The 19,119-nt window shown below is 41.9% G+C and overlaps 3 protein-coding genes across 4 annotated transcripts in view; 2 read left to right on the forward strand and 1 right to left on the reverse strand.

The window, feature by feature from the left end:
* Positions 1-5,028, forward strand: part of col4a2 (collagen, type IV, alpha 2) — a 62,718-nt gene extending 57,690 nt beyond the window's left edge. For both annotated transcript variants that reach the window (XM_084361914.1, XM_084361915.1), the window contains 4 exons: positions 49-165; positions 755-946; positions 2,266-2,552; positions 3,368-5,028. In XM_084361914.1, coding sequence (XP_084218040.1) covers positions 49-165; positions 755-946; positions 2,266-2,552; positions 3,368-3,622 — 851 coding nt within the window. In that variant the 3' untranslated portion in view covers positions 3,623-5,028. The remainder of the gene's footprint in view (positions 1-48; positions 166-754; positions 947-2,265; positions 2,553-3,367) is intronic.
* Positions 5,029-5,088: 60 nt separating this feature from the next.
* Positions 5,089-12,806, reverse strand: rab20 (RAB20, member RAS oncogene family). Its single transcript, XM_084362969.1, has 2 exons — positions 10,614-12,806; positions 5,089-6,741 (listed from the first exon to the last, which is right to left on the reverse strand). The coding sequence occupies exons 1-2, from the start codon at positions 10,801-10,803 to the stop codon at positions 6,146-6,148; spliced, it is 786 nt and encodes a 261-aa protein (XP_084219095.1). The 5' UTR covers positions 10,804-12,806; the 3' UTR covers positions 5,089-6,145.
* Positions 12,807-13,055: 249 nt separating this feature from the next.
* On the forward strand, positions 13,056-19,105 carry naxd (NAD(P)HX dehydratase). The gene is made up of 11 exons (XM_084362965.1): positions 13,056-14,171; positions 14,749-15,198; positions 15,441-15,591; positions 15,697-15,742; positions 15,840-15,928; positions 17,061-17,173; positions 17,616-17,662; positions 17,812-17,916; positions 18,004-18,124; positions 18,249-18,372; positions 18,786-19,105. Exons 1-11 carry the CDS (start codon positions 13,658-13,660, stop codon positions 18,934-18,936), a joined length of 1,911 nt encoding a protein of 636 aa, XP_084219091.1. The 5' UTR covers positions 13,056-13,657; the 3' UTR covers positions 18,937-19,105.
* Positions 19,106-19,119: the final 14 nt, after the last annotated feature.

Raw genomic sequence — 19,119 nt, forward strand, 5'->3', positions numbered from 1 at the left:
AGTGAAATGTCCAGCTAAGCAACACACATGTATCCTCTTTCTGTACAGGTTTCATGGGACCCATTGGACAGAAGGGCATGCCTGGGATTTCTGGTAGACCAGGGGTGCCTGGATTCCGTGGAGGTGGCGGACCAATGGGCCACCCCGGTCTGCAGGGCAGGGAAGGTGCGTCTGATACAGTGGGGCAGTCTGGGATTAGGTTCATTAGCTGGGATTAAAGGATTTAAAGTAGGTGGAGGTTTAAGCAGGGAACCAGCTACCAAGAGGTTTTTGATTGTTATTGTTTGTTAACATAGTGAATAAATTGACCTGAAAATGATTAGCACTGAGCTGCGGATAGAGGTCTATTTCTATTATAATGTAACAATCTTAGCAGAGATGGTTGGCAGGGTTTGAGGGAAGTTCAGAAAGATTTAGGCCACATGTATGAAATGTCCTATTTCCTGTTTTGTATAATTAGGGTTTATTGTGACATATCAAGTGTGTACAGTATGTGTATGTAAGATGTCGATTAATCGTTTAGTTTTTACAATTCAAAAGAAATGTGAAAAAGGCTCATCACAATTTCCAAAGTGACGTCTTCAAATTGCTTCTTCTGTCCAGCGAACAGTCCAGAACTCAAAGACTCTGACATTTTAGCTTGAAAAATGACTGAAACTCTTTCGATCCTCTGGTCGATTAATTGACTACTCGTTGCAGCTCTATATGAGTTCATCTTTCAAAACACGGCACTGAACACATCATCTCTCTATAGGCCTCCGTGGCAACACTGGTGTCCCTGGGCTGCCTGGTATGCCGGGCCGCAGTGTCAGCGTGGGTTACTTGCTGGTGAAACACAGTCAGTCAGAACAGACGCCCATGTGTCCCGTGGGCATGTCTAAACTATGGGACGGATACAGTCTGCTGTACCTTGAGGGCCAGGAAAAGGCACACAACCAGGATCTGGGTAAGTCTGGGAGAACTGTAACAATCCTCTCCAGTATGTTAATGTTCTCAGTGACATTTCTGTATTCTGCAGGGTACAGATATGAATTGTCTCCACAGTGTGAGTTTGTTACAGTACTGTCCTGGCTGGATGCATTGATGGTGGAACATTCCCACATTAATTTGCCGACATTATAATCCGATGAAGCAGAAGACATTCCACAGAGGTCGGGCTCATCAGATCTCACTGCTGCCACAGTTTGACAAGACAACAAGTGTCCTTAAATTCAAGAACACTTGTCGTCTTGTTAATTGAAGTAGAGCTACATTTGAGTGATCAGTCTGAGAAAGAGAATGGTCACGATTGGATACAGAAAACGACAAACTTGTTTTTCATTAAACTGACGGTCATCTCTTAGGCAGTGCTACCAGTGCTCAGTTGTTATATAATCCTTCCCACTGTTTGTTTCCCATCCTCCAAGTGTAATTCAATTCATACTCTCATCTCTGCTACTTTAGCTGCAGCTCACACAATAAAACTGGCTTACACTTTCCGATAAAACTCCAAACAGAAAGTGCTTTTGACAGACCACACATACTGCAGGTAGAACTAATTTCCAGAGTAGGGTAGGATATTAAAAAATGACATTGTTAATAATATATTGTGTTAATAATACAGATGATAATATTGTGTAAGTAATCCAGCACCTCTTTAAAGGTGAAATATGTTAGAATTTTTATTGAGAACATTTAGAAATTGACTGAAATTATTAACAGTGTTAAAAAAATAACATTATAACGTTGTTGTATTATGTTGAGGAGATATCTACTGCAGTTGGCTACACATATCTACAGTACAGCTAACCGTGGTAACTACCTAACAGCGGCTACCGTTAGCAGCAATTAACCGCCCCCTATTTGTTTTGAGTATGAATACGACAGGTGCCCAATAAGAAGACAAAGCAGTAACCAGCTAGCTAGCTACTATCACAGTATGAGAGGATAAAATATGTGCTCCAATTTTGACCAACTATAAACAAACATGTTGGAGAATGTCAGCTAATGTTAGCATACTTCAGTTAAATTTTATTCTCCTCTGCTTGTTTATGTTATACTACATTTCAGCATTTACCATTATCCCGAGGTTCATTTTGAAGCAAGGTTCAAAACTAAGCTTATACTCTTAGACTACGATCCAACCTGCTCTTCTGTTCTCTTGTAAATGTGTAATTATTTCATTCTTATGTGACGTAATAATTGTGTAAAGCCACTTTAAATAGAGCTTGTGTATGAAAAGTGATACAATAATAACCATGTGTTTGTTTGATTGTCCTCTCTCAGGTCTGGCTGGCTCCTGCCTCCCACGGTTCAGCACCATGCCCTTCCTGTACTGTAACCCTGGAGACATTTGTTACTATGCCAGCAGGAATGATAAGTCCTACTGGTTGTCGACGACCGCTCCTCTTCCTATGATGCCCGTAGAAGAGGGAGAAATCAAACCGTACATCAGCCGCTGCTCAGTGTGCGAAGCTCCATCAGTTGCCATCGCAATCCACAGCCAGGACATCACCATCCCACAGTGTCCCGTGGGCTGGCGCAGCCTGTGGATCGGCTACTCCTTCCTCATGGTGGGTTGTGGTCTTCTTTCCAGCATAGGCAGTGGGTGAGGCTGAGGAGAGGGAAGGCTAATATGTTCATGTGGTTGTCATGTTGTCATGTGGAAGAACATAACAACAAACAATAACAGTCAGTAGGATTAGTCGATATTGCCTCCTTTTGTTGTCACATTCCTCTCACACTTCTAACATATTACCATGATTTATTGTACATCCTCATCAGTTGTTTAATGTAATCAGTGGCTCATGAGAAGCTTTGGAAATCTTGGATTTATTTATACCAGAAAGCTTTTGTTACAAACTGGGAATGTGGAGACTGAGAGATGTGGGTGTTTTCCAGACAGAGAGGGTCTCATGAAAAGGCACTGTCAAGTTGCAGTGTGGGAAGTGTAGGATCCAGCATTTTTTAAGCTTGTCCCTCGAGTATTTTACAATCTTTGTTTCCTGGTGATTTAAATATAATACTAAATTGTTGGAGATCCATTCAGGCAGACATTACCTCTTGTTACAAGGCGTTTGCCACTGCATTGTTCTCATTAATGTGGACTAGGCTTTCTGCCATGTCAAAAAAAGAAGAATGTTATCCTACTTGTTATTTTATGCAAGTCAACTGCAGTTAATAAGTATCCATTGAACCAAAGTTAAAGGTACCGGTGTTCATTAAACAGTATAACTCCCTGATTGGACAATGAAGCTGTACGTCACAGAGAAATAGAGACGTCAGGCTTTGTGCTACAAAGACAATACTTATCAGACCAATTCCTTGTTGTTGTTTTGGTCATTTCACTTGACGCCTGCCTCACTTCCTCTCACCTTTGTCTCCACAGCACACAGCAGCGGGAAATGAAGGCGGAGGTCAGTCCCTGTCGTCGCCAGGCTCCTGCCTGGAGGACTTCCGCACAACACCGTTCATTGAGTGTAACGGGGCCAAAGGCACATGCCACTACTTTGCAAACAAGAACAGTTTCTGGCTAACCTCCATAGATCAGTCATTCCACACTGAGCCTTCATCGGAGACGCTCAAAGCAGGCCAGCTCCTGTCACGCATCAGCCGCTGCCAGGTCTGCATGAAGAACTTGTGAAAGACTGAAGTAAAGCTGACACAAAGACAGTCTAGTGTCATGTCTCTGTCCATGTAGTAAATCAAACAAGGGGGATCTGAATACTGATTAAACTTTGTCTCCCCGAGCCACAGAGCTCAGATATGCAATGACTGTGTGATGCCTCGAGCTTTCAATGACATGTCCCACTGTAGATAAAACAGGAGAAGCCCCGTAATAAAGCCAACAGCATTATGGGAAAACAGGTATTTTTGTGTCAAATGTGGATTGGTGCTTATTGTTTAACTTATTACCTCAGCTACTATGACACATCTTTCACCGTACACTACAGCTGAACCAAAGACGCCTGTGTGTATGCACTGCTTCAGTTTATCTAGATGTTTTTTTTTTTACTGTTTCAGGTGTACAGACCCACCGTAAAGTAGAGCTGCAACGATTGGTTGACTAATTGATTAGTCAATTAACAGAAAAATAACAACTATTGATAAGCGATTAATTGTTGAAGTCATTTTTGTCTATTTTATATCATATTGAACCCAATATATATTTGGATATTCAACTGACAAAACAAGACATTTAAGAAAATCACAGACTTACTGAAGAGAAGTTTAGAGCCTCTGTACAAAAAAAGGAGAAATTTCTTTTAGTAAGTAAAAATTTCTTAGATTAAAGTCAGAATTCTGAGAAAAAAGGTTGTTTTTTTTTACAGCGGCTCTGATCCTCTTGTGTAGGCACTTCATTGTTTTCTGACATTTTATAGACTGAATGATTAATCGATTAATAATGAAAAATAATCTTTGGTTGCAGCTCTACCATAAAGCCACTAACACTGCTTCTCAGCTAATTGAAGAATGTGTCACCAGAGGTCTTGAACATGTATTGGCTGATACTCTGACAGTATTATCCTGCCTTTTTATCCATTGCTCTTACAAAACCTATTTTTATAATATGAGTCTTTTCCAGCTGTTAATCTGTTTTATGCATTTATCAACTATTGCAAAATTCTGTAATTCTTCATTTTTCATACTCCATATGTTCACACGATGCACTGATTCTCTTTGTATTTATATCAGCTGAATGAACTTGATCCCTAAGAGTTGAAATATATATCTTATCTAACACTACTCATGTCACAAATCTACTAATTATTGAACTGCCCCGAGCGGCCAACAGGACAGAACGTAAACAGCTTGGATCAAAGGTCTCACTGTATCAGATCCTCGCTGTGCTCACTGGTTAGATTAGAGTATTTTACACAGAAAGTAGGTCAGATGTTCTGCTTCACCTAGATACACTTTTTTGGAGTACACAGTTTGGTTAGACTGCAAATAGACTGACAACATGTGTTTTAACTGTAATATAATTATGGTAATTCCCATAACATGATCATTTCCTTGGATTGTAAAGATTAAATGTTGTTTGTTATACTTCTGACTGTGTCCTTTTACTCTCGCGAGCTCCCCTTAAACTGACAGAGCAGACAGATGGCAAAATAAAAATCTTTATTATGACAGCGTACTTAAAAATTCATCAGGGGTATTTACTATTTACACTCATTGAAATGTTCCACATGTGCAGGTAAAATATCAACGTTAGTAACAGAGCATAAAAGAAAACAAAAGAAGTGTGATTTATGAAAACTTTAAAGGACACCTATTAAGCTTTTTCGTTATTTCCTTTCCTTCAGTGTGTTATGTTCTTCTGCATGTAAAAGATCTAAAAAGGTCAAAGTCTGTACCAACAGAAGCTCCCCTCTCCCACAGAAAACACTGCTCCTGAAATGCCTCGTCAGTAGACCCGCCCTTATTTCTGTGATTTTGTGACATCACACTAGACGTTTGCATAATTTCTGCCTAGCGGCTAGTTTGGCACGTAAGAATTGATTTTGCATAGCTGCTCTGTTTTTAGCAGTTGGCTCAGGCTTGTGTGAGCGGACCAATCAGAGCAGACTGGGTATTCGAGAGGAGGGGCCTTAAAGAGACAGGAGCTGAAACAGAGTGTTTCAGACAGAGGGGGAATACAGTGCTGCAGCACTGGGCAGTATGGGAAGATTTAAATGTTTTTTGAGAATTAAAGCATGTAAACCTATTCTAGTAGTAACCCAAAATATAATTAGGAATCTGAAAATGAGCAAAATATGTCTCCTTTAAAAAACAATTATAAACACAGTGCAAAGTGCCACCCAGCTAATACTTGGTGCTGTTAAATTTGTGACAGTCTCTTTCCAAAACATAAAGAAACAGCAGTGATTGACTTCTTATGTGTCATATTTGCCCACAGACACATCTTTGGGATACAAGTGCAGTTTTAGTTGTTAGGGTGGAAGGTGCATTATTTCCCTTCCATGCAAAGAAATACTTGAAATGACTCAGAATGTGTGTTTAGTGTGTGTGTGTTACCAGGAGGTCATTAATGCCACTGGGTCTCAGTCAAGGCAAATAAGTAGTACCGTCACAGTATGTATTTGGTGCGCAGACTAATCTGTAGATTGTCCTTAGTTAAAAACAAGTCTCTCCGTCTGGCAGCCTCTCCACCTTCCTTTACCTAGCAGCATCTGCTCCGCTTGCTGCTGGCCCCCCTGCAGTCCTCCAGGTCCACCGTAGGAGACTCCTGGTTCTCGTTCCTCTTCCTCAGGATGGAAGGCAGCACCAGGTCGAACAACGCCTCGAACAGGGCGTCCACGTTGTAGCCTGTCTTGGCACTCGTCTCGAAGCACATCTTCTCTGCGGGCAGGCTGCTCTTCTCGTCCAGGCCCTTGTAGCGCAATATTCTCCCATAAAAGGCCGCTGCATCCTCGCGGGCAACCTGTTTGTGCAGCATCACCCCAGAGAGGGACGCGGGGGAGGCTGGGGGTGTGGGGCAGGCAGACAGCACCTGTGGCTCAGTCCTCTCCTCCTCACACTCCGTTCGGTCTTCAGACGCCACATCAGAGTCCTGGGACAGCTGGGCTTTAGGGTCTGTGAGATCGGCCTTGTTGCCCACAATGGCGTAAATGCAGTCATGGTTAGCAGTATCAGTCAGGGACAGGAAGCGCTCCTCAAGCTCAGCCAGGCTCTGCCAGTTGGTGACATCGTAAGTGAGGATGACAGCGGCTGCACCCCGACAGTACATCGAGCCCAGCCCATGGAACTGTTCACGGCCTGAGGAAACAGAGACGGGTCAACCATGTCCAACCTACATACAGACTTAAAAACAGCCATACTGTGGGAACAGACTACAGGCAGACACACAGCACACAGAGAAGTTGGGAGAGAACAAAAACAACCTTTGTCGTTGAAATATGCAGGACTTTGAAAGGGCACATTGTGTGTGATTACTGAGGGCATCACCAGGATAATACGCAGCTGCTAGTTCATTAAGTACACCTATGATTATGTGCTCAAATCACTGATTTTTGTTCTGGAGGTCTTTAGGCATCTTCAAATTTCTCTTTCATATAACAAAACCCAACAATATGGACAATGTACAATGCAAAACAACTGACAGTTTTCTACCTGAACTAATTCTAGGTGCTGTACTGTAGGCAACTGGACTTGTTTCAGTTTCTTGAAGACGTTTCACCTCTCATCCAAGAGGCTTCTTCATGGGGGTTGCTAAGGCTAGGCAACCAACGACCCACAAGTGGCCCTAACGACTCTGAAACTCAGAGCTCACACATGTCCTTAATGACTCTGTAAAAACACACCCACACAGAGATTAAAAGCCTGCAACTCCCCTCCAGTTAGTTAGAACTGAAGAAGCCTCTTGGATGAGGGGTGAAACGTCTTCAAAAAACTGAAACAATGCCAGTTGCCTACAATACAACACTTAGCGTTAACATGACCTGGGTGACTGAGAACCTTCATCAACATCTACCTGAACTAACTGTTCTTACCACGATGTCACGTGATCTGGTATATTGAGCATCGATTAGTCAATTAATAAATTATTTGATTGAAGAAAAATTAATTGCCTGCTATTTTGATAATCGATTAATCAGTCATTATTCTAGCAAAAATTTCAAACATTTACTGGTTGCAGATTCTTAAATGTAAGGATTTGCTGTTCTTCTTTTTCATTTATGATTAGTATGATAAGTAAAAGAAGTCTTTGGGTTTCGGACTTTTTAGGCCAAGGCATCTCTGCAGCACTACAGCACGTCATTACAATGCTTAATTAAGGGTTGAAATGCTTTTTCAGGGCCGATACCGATTATTAGAAATCAAGGGCACTGAAAAACGATATATGGGACCGATATTCGTTTGTTATAAAAATGAAAACATTTGAATTACCAGTGGTGGAATGAACCTAACTACAATTTACTCAGGAGCTGCTCGTAAGCACAATTTTGAGGTACTTTACTTGAGTATTTCCCTTTTCTGCTACTTTATACTTATAGGCTATTAATTGCGATGTGTTACCAATCAGATAGTGTTGTGTGCAGACATTGTGTGAGAAGATAATGCATCAGAGCAAAAGTAGTACAATTTCAAATTAGTTTATTTTATTGGCAATCCAACATAAAAATCGCAAATCACCAATAATAAAAAAAAAAATATGCTGATTATTGGCCCCCGATAATCGGCCAGGTCAATAATCTGTAATGTTAAAAACATCATACAGTATAACATATATTTTATGTTATACTGTATGATGTTTTTAACGTTTCGATGCTATTGACTTGAGTATTCATCAGATGAATACAGCACCAGAATACACTGAGGATCTGAGGCAGGGAGATTTTTCATTTGTACATACTACTGGCTTTAAAACCTTCGCTCTGTCCTCGTGTGCTTCTGGAAAGTACTTTTGCATGCAAGTTTGGAAAAGTCAGGCATGGGGAGTCAGGTCTTCCTGTCACAGCTCTGTCATGTGACTATTAAGAGGAACAGTGTAGGCAGCTTGACCTCCTCTGTGGGGCTTTGAATGCAACTGAAAAGGACATTATCTGTGGGAAAATAGGTAGCAGACAGCCTGTTTTCAACAAGCTGAGCCAAGCTGAGGTCTGCAACGATGGCCTCGAAAATGACTCAGCACTGATCCTGCATTTCTCCACCACAATGACTAAATAAAGGCAGCAGCCTCCTGTCAGAGGTCATGGAGTTTGGGAACACACACAGGAAATGGCTCACTGGTGACATGGCCAGCCTTTCCTTATCTCTGCAGCTCACCAACTCTACTTTCATTGTGAGTGTTATTTGCCAAAGAGGGTTTACTGTAATTCATGTTTACACAATACTGGAATGTAGTGCAGTCATAAGCTTCACCAGCACTCACTGGAAATTATTCCTGTCAAAGCCAAATTAGTTTAGAAGAGAATTATACTCAAGTGGAGGTCAATTAGGAAAAGACGTTGTAGAAAAGGATGAGTTTGCATGTGTACAGTGGATTCAGTATTTCAGTAAAATAACACTTTCATACTCACTAATAAAATCTGTACATTTAATTAAATAATTAACAATTTTTTTCGCACATGCAACCAAAAATCTGTCAAGTGCGACTAATAGTTTTCATCGGTCACACTGGTGCACCTCAAATTTGGCAGTTCATATTTAAACAGTTGAGGTTACCCCCATTTATTATGCGCATGCTGTGATTTAAATGAAGAAAAACATGTATTTGTATCTTTCTTCCTGTTCAAAATCATTTACACAATGTGTTACGAAATAAAAGGTGCAATATGTAAGAATTTTTGATTAAAACAATCAAATAATAATAATTGAATAGATTGAAGAAATGACAGTTTTTACGTTATGTCACAGACATCCATGTACAGTGTTACAGAGATATCCTTTGAAGTTAGCATGCTAACCAGCTAACTCTCAGCCACTTTGTACCTCAAGAGAAAATCCAATCATTAACAAAACCAGCACTAGCTAACCTTAGCTACTGTTAGCAGCAGTTAGCGGTGATATGCTGGTCAATATTTACATATTTCACCTTTAAATTAAAGTGAATTATTGGGTGCATTTGGCCGATAATCAAATTAGCTAGCCTAAACCAATTGTGCTAACTTTCTAAAGGAAGAAGAAGATAAGCAAGATTCACATAAAGGTGCTGTACACTTGCAGTGTAGTTTACAGGCTCATGAGAAAAGTAGTTCAATGACCTTGTTACTGCCCGTCTTTTGTCAACCCTTCAGCAGCGGTTGTTATTTCTCAAGCCTCTATCTCAGGCGGCTGTTCACAGATTTCGAAAATAGGCCAAAAGTGCTCTGTGAGTGAGTTTTACTGCAAGTACACAGATGACGGTTGCTTGGATTAGGTCACATCAGTCCAATATTGAGCAACATAGCAGATCAGAGCACACAGTGATCTTTACGTGATGAATCACAGTTTTCTGTTGGTACACTAAAAAAAGCAACTTTTTATGATATGTTACCAGAGTAAACAGGAATGTCTTTCTCAGATAGTTAAATACAGATCAAATCCATATGGATATTGAGTAGTTAACTTAAGTTAATTTAGCATCATGTTTATCTGTTAAACCCCCTTTAAGACACATTTTAAGGTCAAAGGTCAATAGATTGTAGGCCTACTTGTAGCAAACAACTTCTAAATTCATGTTAATGATTAAAGGCTCTGGCCAGTAGATTCAATGTTTACTTAAGAGATCAAAAATATAGAAAGAACGTGGGATTTTTTTATTTATTTTTTTATTTATTTTTTAAAAGGTGTGACTGTGAATAGATTTACAGATGAGTTTTGAAATTGTTCTGATAGTTGTTTTTGCCTGAGTGTGCTGGATTACCAGGTTGGTTTTTGTTCTGTTTTGACCTGCAAAGTCTTCACAGGACATGTTATTGTTATTAGTTTCAGAGCTGAGACTGAGCAGTTGATCTGTTATTTTTACAGGCTACGTGAGAATAACAGATATCTACTGGCAGAGGCAGGTCTGCAGCCCGCACACACTCGCATGGGTCACATGCCAGTGATTGCCTCAGGTGGTGGGGTCACGCGTTATCAGGTAAACACAGTTAACAAACAGCAGGGAAGAGGCTAAAGCAGAAGAAATCACATGAAGGAGGCATTACCAGCTGTGTCCCATATCGAGATGTTGTAAGGTCCCCACTGTTTGAGGTAAAACGCCCCTCCGACGGTGCTGATGGTGTCTTTGAACTTCCTCTCCGTGTACCTGTGGAGCAGCGACGTCTTCCCCACGTTCATGTCTCCCAGCAGGACGACCTTCACGTCGGGCTTCTTCATCTTCGACATCTCGGGCATGTTGACGGTTCTGGTCCAGCTACAGGGGAGCTTTTTTTTCTCCACTAAAGTTGCGAAGAAACGCCGTCTAACTCGTAGACTTCACGTCAGACTGGTCGTGAACTCTCCTGACAAACGCCATTTTATGGAAGAAAGTTAATTTGTGACAATGTGACAGTTCAGCGTTGGCTTGTTTTCAATCTGCTGCCTGCGACTCAACTTCAGAAAGTAGTGAGGAGGTGAAACAGGAAGTAGGTGAGGAGCTCAGGCTGTGCAGCGGCGCCTTGTTTCCCTCAGTTCTGCCTGTCAGGTTCATCTACTCGCAGGCTGTGGACCGCCCCCAGCAGTCAACCATGTTTGTTTATTTTATTTTTTTAATGATTACAACAAAAAAGGGGAGAACGAGAAGAGAAAAACTATGCAAAAAAAATATGGGAAATATAATAATAATTATTAAAGAAAATAAATAGAATAAAAAGTTGTATCAATGTTATCTTGTACCAAAATTGAATGAAGGGAATCTATTATGAAAACTTTACTAGCAAACTGTTAGGGAGCGTTCATATAGGCCTATCCTATCCAATTTTGCTTGTTTGTTTGTGAGATCTGGTCTGTGAGGGTAAAGATTAGGGGCAGATTCTTTCCAAAATGCACGTGCATGTATGTAAAACACAGGGAAAACATGTCACAGCCGTCTCTACCACAGAACAGACAATGAATCAGAGCATTATAAGAAAATGTAAACGCACTGATTACAAATATAATAGAAAATCCTCCACACAAGCTTTTTTTGTCTGTTGTGCCATGGTTTGCATTTGGGTCTGCTAAGTTTAATGGAGTAGGATTTGAGGATTTGAGGATTTGTACACAGCCACATCTGAGTAAGGCTCTTTTGCACCTACAAGGCTTCAGTCAGGGCAAAAATATATTCAACAGTCTGGCCCGATTTGTCACACTGACTCGCCCGGATGTGCGGGTGGTAGTTTTTACACTCAAGCCTGACATGACAGATTCCTCTATGAAAACAAAACATTAAAAAAAACACTTGATGGAGAGTAATGGAGTCTCTTCTCTAGACTGCAGAAATAAACTTAAAAGAAAGCCAAATAGATTTTTCCACAAAGAGGTTCTTGTCTTATCTTAAGCAGCGTTTTTGTTTATTGAGCCTATCTATTTATTTAGTTTTTAGTTGACCTTTAACCGAATTACAGTTTTATCAACTCATGCTGCGTTCATGTACAGTCGTAATTGGGGAAATATTTGTCACTATCGGGTCACAGAGACATCATAACACTTGCTGGGACAACAAATGTAACTGCAATACATCGTATGATGATTCTACCAGACATTTTAATTGCCATTTATTCTGCATGCAAGTATGTTTGTTTGTGTTTTTGTTTTCGAAATTGTGCTACTTTTTTGTGTGACTTTTGGTGGTGAAACTTGGAAATTACTAATGCAAAACAAGTGAACACATCTGGTACAATAGTAATGTTTGTTATTTCTGACAAGGGAAATGTCGTCAGCAACAAGACAATTTTAAGATTTCAGTTGGGAGGGCAAATGTTCAGGCCTGACATTGTAGACTACATGTTCACAAGTGTGTGCAGAAGTTCACATAAGCATTTGTCACCATGCTTAAACAGATGAAGGGGAATGTATGTTCTCTATAGGATGACTGTCACAAACAGAAAACTGAGGTACACATATGCTGCTTACTGACAAGTACCAGAAATAAATGAAAGAAATAAAATGAAATACGTTGACATCAAATGAACTACTCGTGTCCTTAAATTATAAATACAATTTACATTTTATGTATTGGTGTTAGTGTCATGTGATGTGTAGGTTGGACGTCATGCTCTAAAACATAGCAGCACCTGGCGGCCATTAGAAGAAGTACTTCCGCTTTAGCTGCTCAGCTGTGATGGCTGCCCATTGATTGTTGACAGACACAACCTGGTGTGTCCGAGGAGCCTCTGAAGGCATCACACGCCGTTTCTTCCTGTACTGTCCCGGTCCAGGCGCCTCATGACCAGGGTCGTTTGTGCACAGTTGTCAGCGCTGAGACGCAGCTCCAGTTTAGGTAAGAGGGACTGTAGCAGCACGGGGGGCTTTAGTGAGGGGACAGCTCCGTTGGCTTCAGTTAGAGCGAAGAAAACATGACAACATGCCGCAACTGATTCAGATGTTCGCGTTTTGCCTCACCACAGTCCTGCTGTCGCTCGTCGCCACATTCTTCTGTTTAAATGAGAAAGGTAAAATGGAGGAAATGTGACATTTTATGTGATTGCTGCGCCATGTTAGCTGCATGCTCCGTGAAGCTTTCTGGTCCTTTTTCCACGTCGGTCGAGGAGTTGACAGTTTGAGGAGTAGCCGTGGTCTCTAGGACCCGACAGACACCTAGCATGGGCGGAGGAGCGGGCGGAGAAAGGTGAAGTTACCCTCGGAGGACTGATCAGAGGTCAGTTTGACATTTCCCCAGTGAGGGTTCAGGCCGCGAGAATGACTTGGGACACCGATCCCCAGTCAGTTTACTTTAAAGTATCGCGTTACGCATTTGGCTAACGACGTAAAGGGATAAACATAGACGGCTAGGCTTTAGCTAGCACACAGAGAGTTGATTTATACAAGATATTGTAATGGTTCCCATGTGAAAAACTATAATTCATACCCCCACAAGTCCCTTTAAGCTACCTACATGGTAAAAAACAAATCGTTGTTGACGCTGTCTGAGCTAGCGGCGCCCCGCGGCTTCACGCAGCTAGGAGCAAACATCCAGAGCAGACGTCCATCATAATCCGCAGTGTCAACATCTCCATTCAACTCCTGCTGGTGGAGGTGACTCTGTGGAGCCAGACTGTTCCCATCCGCTATGCAAGCGAACACAACGCGGGGCTTCCTGTGGTCGGACGTGGAGACGCGGACCTTGTTGAACATCTGGGGCGAGCAGGACATCCAGGCGGCGCTGGATGGAAACTTCCGAAACAGCTTCGTGTACCGCGACGTCTCCCGGAGGCTGGGGGCGATGGGGTTTGAAAGGACGCCGGAACAATGCAGGGTGCGGATCAAAAGCCTCAAGAGACAGTACTTGTTGGCAAAGGAGGGCAATCTGCGGAACAACGGGCAGTATCACAAGATTTGTAAGTTTTACGACACCATGGAGAGGATTTTGAGCAACCGGCCCGCTCTTGACCCTCAGGAGTTCATGGAGAGCGGGGCGGGAGGAGAGGAGGCCGTGGATGGCCTGGAGGAGGATGGAGAGGATGCCCAGGATGTTTACTCAGAGAGCACAGGGGAGTGTCCGTATCCTGCAGAGACTGAAGTCAAGTTGGAATATCCAACTATTCCCATCCCCATTCCTGTTAAAGTGACAGTGGGCAACAACAGTAAGTGCTCCCTCCATGTCCTGGGTCTTCTGTGTTAGACTGGTGTGTTTTTATTTTGAAGGTGCGCTGTGTAGTTTTGGTTCAGACATTTTAATCAGATGAGAAAGATCTTCAATGACTGATTTACGATTAAATAAATGTTTTTATGCCGAAACAAACAAAATAAACAAACTCTTTGTTTTCATGACTGAGTAAACAATCAGAATTTTAATATTTACAATATTAATGAGGTGATAATACAAACAGAAATATTAATTTTTTTCCATAACTGAATACACAAGCTGCCCCAGAACACTGGTGGAAGCTAGAAAGGTGGCAGGGTCCGCCACATATCAACAAAGTAAAGCAGTATGAAACTGTGTTGTCCTTTTAAGGTGAGTTTGTTTATTCAGTTTATTCAGTCATGAAAACAAAGAGTTTGTTTATTTTGTTTGATTTGGCATTTTAAAAAAAAATCAATCAATGAAGATCTTTCTCTTTCTCGCAAACTACACAGTGCACCTTTTTAATACCAAGATTATTTAACTGTTTACGCTCACAGATGCATCACATATTGTCTCACCCCTCCCCACTTCAGGCGCTTCGACAAGGCCGCAAAACAGCAGCAGCCAGCCAGCCAGTAATCTGCCAGCCAGAACACCTAAACGAGCAAGGAAGCGGCGCGCGAACTTCCCCATGGAGAAGCTCATGGAGCAGTTCCTGGAGCAGAGCGCGCAGGCCGAGGACGGCTTCTACCGCATGGAGGAGCAGCGCTTGCAGGCCGAAGACCGCCGCAGAGAGGCCGAACACGCCAGGGAGCTGCACATGCTCCAGATGCTCGGCCAGATGTTCTCCAGCATCTCCTCCTCCAGACCCGGCTCCGCGGCCACTCCCTCCAAAACGGCTCCTCCTGCCCGTGCTCCCGTGTTCCCCAGTGCCTCCCTGTCATGTGGACGCGGCCAGTCAGGTCACCTCAGACGCCCTTCACCCCAAACAGACTGTTTCACCCAACAAAGTCAACCGTTGAACCCTGATCCTCAAGCGTTAGGTATTAGTTTCGGTGTCATGTGTGCAGCCTTGAGGTGGAATGTGTGAAGAGAAAACTGAGTTAAAGGCACATCAGCTGTAATGTGAAGGCTCACATACTCCAGTGTCACTCCTTTACACTGGTTTTCTTTAGTTCTGTGTTTTAGTTGTGTGTTTGTAGGCAAACGTTTGTCATCTTGTGTCTGTGGAAGGTAAAAACGTAGCGGAGACACTGCTTCTTCATCACTTTGTCTATCTCCTCAGTATTTGAACGCTACTACAGTTTGGGCTCTACGTCACACAGAGGCATGGATGATGACACCTTCTCACTGGTAAAGAGCATCGTCCCTCCACTGACGTCCAAAAAGCACAAGGGACAAGATGGACGTATCGGGATCATCGGAGGATGCCAAGAGTATGTCACACAAAAACTCGTCCTCACTATAAACACCATTCACCAGATAAGCGTGTACAGTTACTCGAGCATTTGCACTAATTCTTTCATGTCCACTCTCTAAAGCTACACTGGAGCTCCTTACTTTGCAGCAATCTCAGCGCTAAAAGTGGTAAGCAGTAATTCTCATCATGCCTCTTCTGACAAATATAATAAACTATTGTGGTCCAGTTCTGGTTCAGTGACTGAACCTTTTTTCTCATCTTCAGGGGGCTGACCTGTCTCATGTGTTCTGCACCAAAGATGCTGCAACTGTAATCAAATCGTACAGCCCCGAGCTCATAGTTCATCCAGTTCTGTAAGTACAGAAACATTTACACCAACTATTATCTGAATATCATTTTGGCAGGACACTGTTCTTTCAGTGACAACAATCTGATCATTAATCAAGGTATTGCTTAGGAAATTTCAACTTTAGTAAAAAAGATTAGGCTGTTGGTAGTTTGGAAGCTTCCACTTTGAGTTTCTGTCATGCTCTCTCTGTGTGGCTCGTGAGGTCAGAATCAACAAAGTGCCTTCAGTGACAGATCAATATGTTTGTGGACTTCCCGGTCAGTGTCCTTAATGCGCTTGAAGCTGACAAAAGCCACCATGTTCCTCGATTTTAGGTTGACTTTAGGTTGCCGACTTCACATCTGGCGAGGGATATATTATATACGGGCATATTGGCAAATTCTGGCATATTTAAAGATTCAATATGTAAGAATTTTAGCTGAAAACATAAAACACAAAATGATCTAAAATGATCAAGAATGTGAATAAATAACACATTTTACGTTATGAGGTCTATGAATATATATTGTTGCAGAAATATCTGCTAAAGTTAGCATGCTAACCAGCCTGCCCCTGGCCTATCCTGTGCCAGCGGTGTAAACTTAACTAATTGTAAAATAATAATAATAATATTGACCTTGAGAGGTGTTATGTTGATGCTAGCTCTATAGCTAAATACATACGTCCATAGTGACTTTCTCAGCTATGGATTTTTACCACTACAATTAAAGGTCAGTGTCTCCAGATGTGATGGAAGAGGTATTTTTCTTTCACAGGAGACATTTGGGCATCTTATAGCATGAACAGCGACTAATAACAGCTCCATTTCATTTAGGAGAACTTGTTCCAGCACCATCGTTAACCTGTCATTGCAGGAGAGCACAGGTGAAACTAATTTAGTTAATGACGGCTCAGTCAGTGCCATTGTCTAAGTAAACAATGACAGTTACCCAGACATGATCACTTCCAGATGAGGGCAAATATTCAAATAGTGCAGATGGGACATACAGTTAATATGAGCTACAGATATACATACACATCCTTTCAACTGCTGGTCTCCACCTTGTGTGTGTGGCATAAAAGAGCAAATGGATTTTGGAAAAAAAGAGCATAACCAGGGCGTTTATCACATGTGTGTCTTTGCTTGTTGTGTGAAGGGACAGTCCTAACGCGGTGGAAGAGATAGAAAAATGGCTCCCAAGACTACACGGCCTTGTGGTTGGACCAGGTCTCGGGAGAGAAGATTTGTTACTGAAAACAGCGAAGGCACGTGGAATATATTCACTCTACCATACACAAAAAAGTCTCTTAGGCCAGCTGCTTGTGCATAACCACAAAACTGAGGTCATATTTTGAACAGTGATCAGTTTAAACTGCACAACACAGCCTTTCATGTTTGTGTCTCCCTGTGACTGATGACTGTGAAAATGTCAGTTTATTTCCCAGAAAACATGGCTTGTAGACTTGACAAGACCACATATTGTTAATTACTATTTTCTCTGAAAGAAGCACTTGTTTTTACGCTTTTTTAATTTTGGGTAAAAGAGTAATTTCACTGTGCATCTACAATTGTCACCCAAATGTGAGTAGACTGATGGAGAAACGGGTAAATGTTGCATACAGATTTTGTTTAGCACAGCCTAAAGAGAATATTACAGTGTGCTAATGTTACATTGTCTTGTGTTAAAACCTTTTCTCTCTCTTTTAGGAAGTGATAGAGAAGTCTAAAGCAAGAGATATCCCTATAGTTATTGATGCAGTAAGTCTCAATTACCAGTTGTTGAACAGATGGGATTTTATTTACAAAGCTAGACACGATCACTGATTTTTGTGTGTGTGTGTGTGTGTGTGTGTGCGTGCGTGTGTGTGCGTGCGTGTGTGTGTTGTTTGTTTCCTTGTTTTCGTCAGGATGGATTATGGCTCGTTACTCAGCAGCCAGCTGTCATTCAAGGGTACCAGAAGGGCATCCTCACACCCAACTTCATGGAGTTCACCCGGCTGTATGAGTCACTGGTGGGTGTCTCTGCACAGTTGAGGTGGTCACCAATTGACACCGTTTAACATGTAAATTAGTGTGTTAATGTATTCGTCTTGTCGCAGCACCACGAGCCCATGGACAGCAGCGATCACCAACGCAACGTCATGCAGCTCAGCGTAGCCATGGGCAACCTCACTCTGGTGCTAAAAGGAGAACAGGATCTCATTACAGACGGCAGTAAGGGTTAGTATCAAGGCCAAAAGCAATATTTATGAGACTAACTTCTCCAGTCCAGTTAACCTGTTTCCATCCATGTACATCACTACCCAGATACGCAGGAGCTCTGATCTCAAGTTGTTTTTTTCAGTGATCTCGTGCAGTGTCGAGGGCAGTGGGAGAAGATGTGGTGGACAGGGTGATCTTCTATCTGGATCTTTGGGAGTATTGGCACACTGGGCCCATGCTGCCTCTGCAGCTGGACTGTTAAGAAGGTGAAGACATGTTAAACACCTTTAAAGGACCATACGAGTGTTTTTTATGTTCAAGCACATTACTTACAATGTGCGTAAATGTCACTGAACCGCTTCAGAAACATTTGTTAATTGTTAAGATTGATTTTTATACCTTTACTTAACCCATCCTTTATCCATCTTAATGAGTATTTAGTATTTTCGGCTAAAATATTGTTCAAACAATAAGTCAAATAACTTTGTAGTTAATCAGATTCATAGTTTCAGCCTCTATGGTCAGGATTTGCTGCTGTTCTTTGTCTAATATGATAGTAAACTGAATATTTCTGGGTTTATATTTAAAGATGTCACTTTGGGCTCTCAAGAATTAAAAGAAATATGTTTAGTATACGTGTGCTTCTGTTTCCTAATCCATCATTTGTGTCCCCCTCCAGTTTGAATCCCTCGATGGTTGCAGCATTCGGGGCCTGCGCTCTTACAAGACAGTGCAACAGTCAAGCGTTCCAGCGACACGGCAGGTCCACCACCACAACCGACATGATCCAGGAGATCGGGACAGCCTTCAAGAAGCTTTTTGAAAGCTGAAAAAACACCAACTGAAATAAAAAGTGTTGTTTCAACAGCTATACGTACAAACTCAACTTTGCATTCTTAAAATCTGTTAATATATCCTATGGGTGGTAAATGTTGTCATCAAGCTGATTTAAATAAAGGTGACACAGGTGTGGACTATCCTTTCACAGACAGCACTGAACACCTGGTGCACTT

The sequence above is a fragment of the Pagrus pagrus genome (genome assembly GCF_965226575.1).
Source record: "Pagrus pagrus genome assembly, chromosome: 9".
In the NCBI taxonomy this organism is placed as follows: Eukaryota; Metazoa; Chordata; class Actinopteri; order Spariformes; family Sparidae; genus Pagrus; species Pagrus pagrus.

Coding starts and splice junctions, on each gene's coding strand:
- rab20 (XM_084362969.1), bottom strand. CDS start 10,803: ATGCCCGAGATGTCGAAGATGAAGAAGCCCGACGTGAAGGTCGTCCTG. Junction 6,742..10,613: donor CTCGATATGGGACACAGCTG/GTAATGCCTCCT, acceptor CTGTTTCCTCAG/GCCGTGAACAGTTCCATGGG.
- naxd (XM_084362965.1), top strand. CDS start 13,658: ATGCAAGCGAACACAACGCGGGGCTTCCTGTGGTCGGACGTGGAGACG. Junction 14,172..14,748: donor AGTGACAGTGGGCAACAACA/GTAAGTGCTCCC, acceptor TCCCCACTTCAG/GCGCTTCGACAAGGCCGCAA. Junction 18,373..18,785: donor GCAGCTGGACTGTTAAGAAG/GTGAAGACATGT, acceptor GTCCCCCTCCAG/TTTGAATCCCTCGATGGTTG.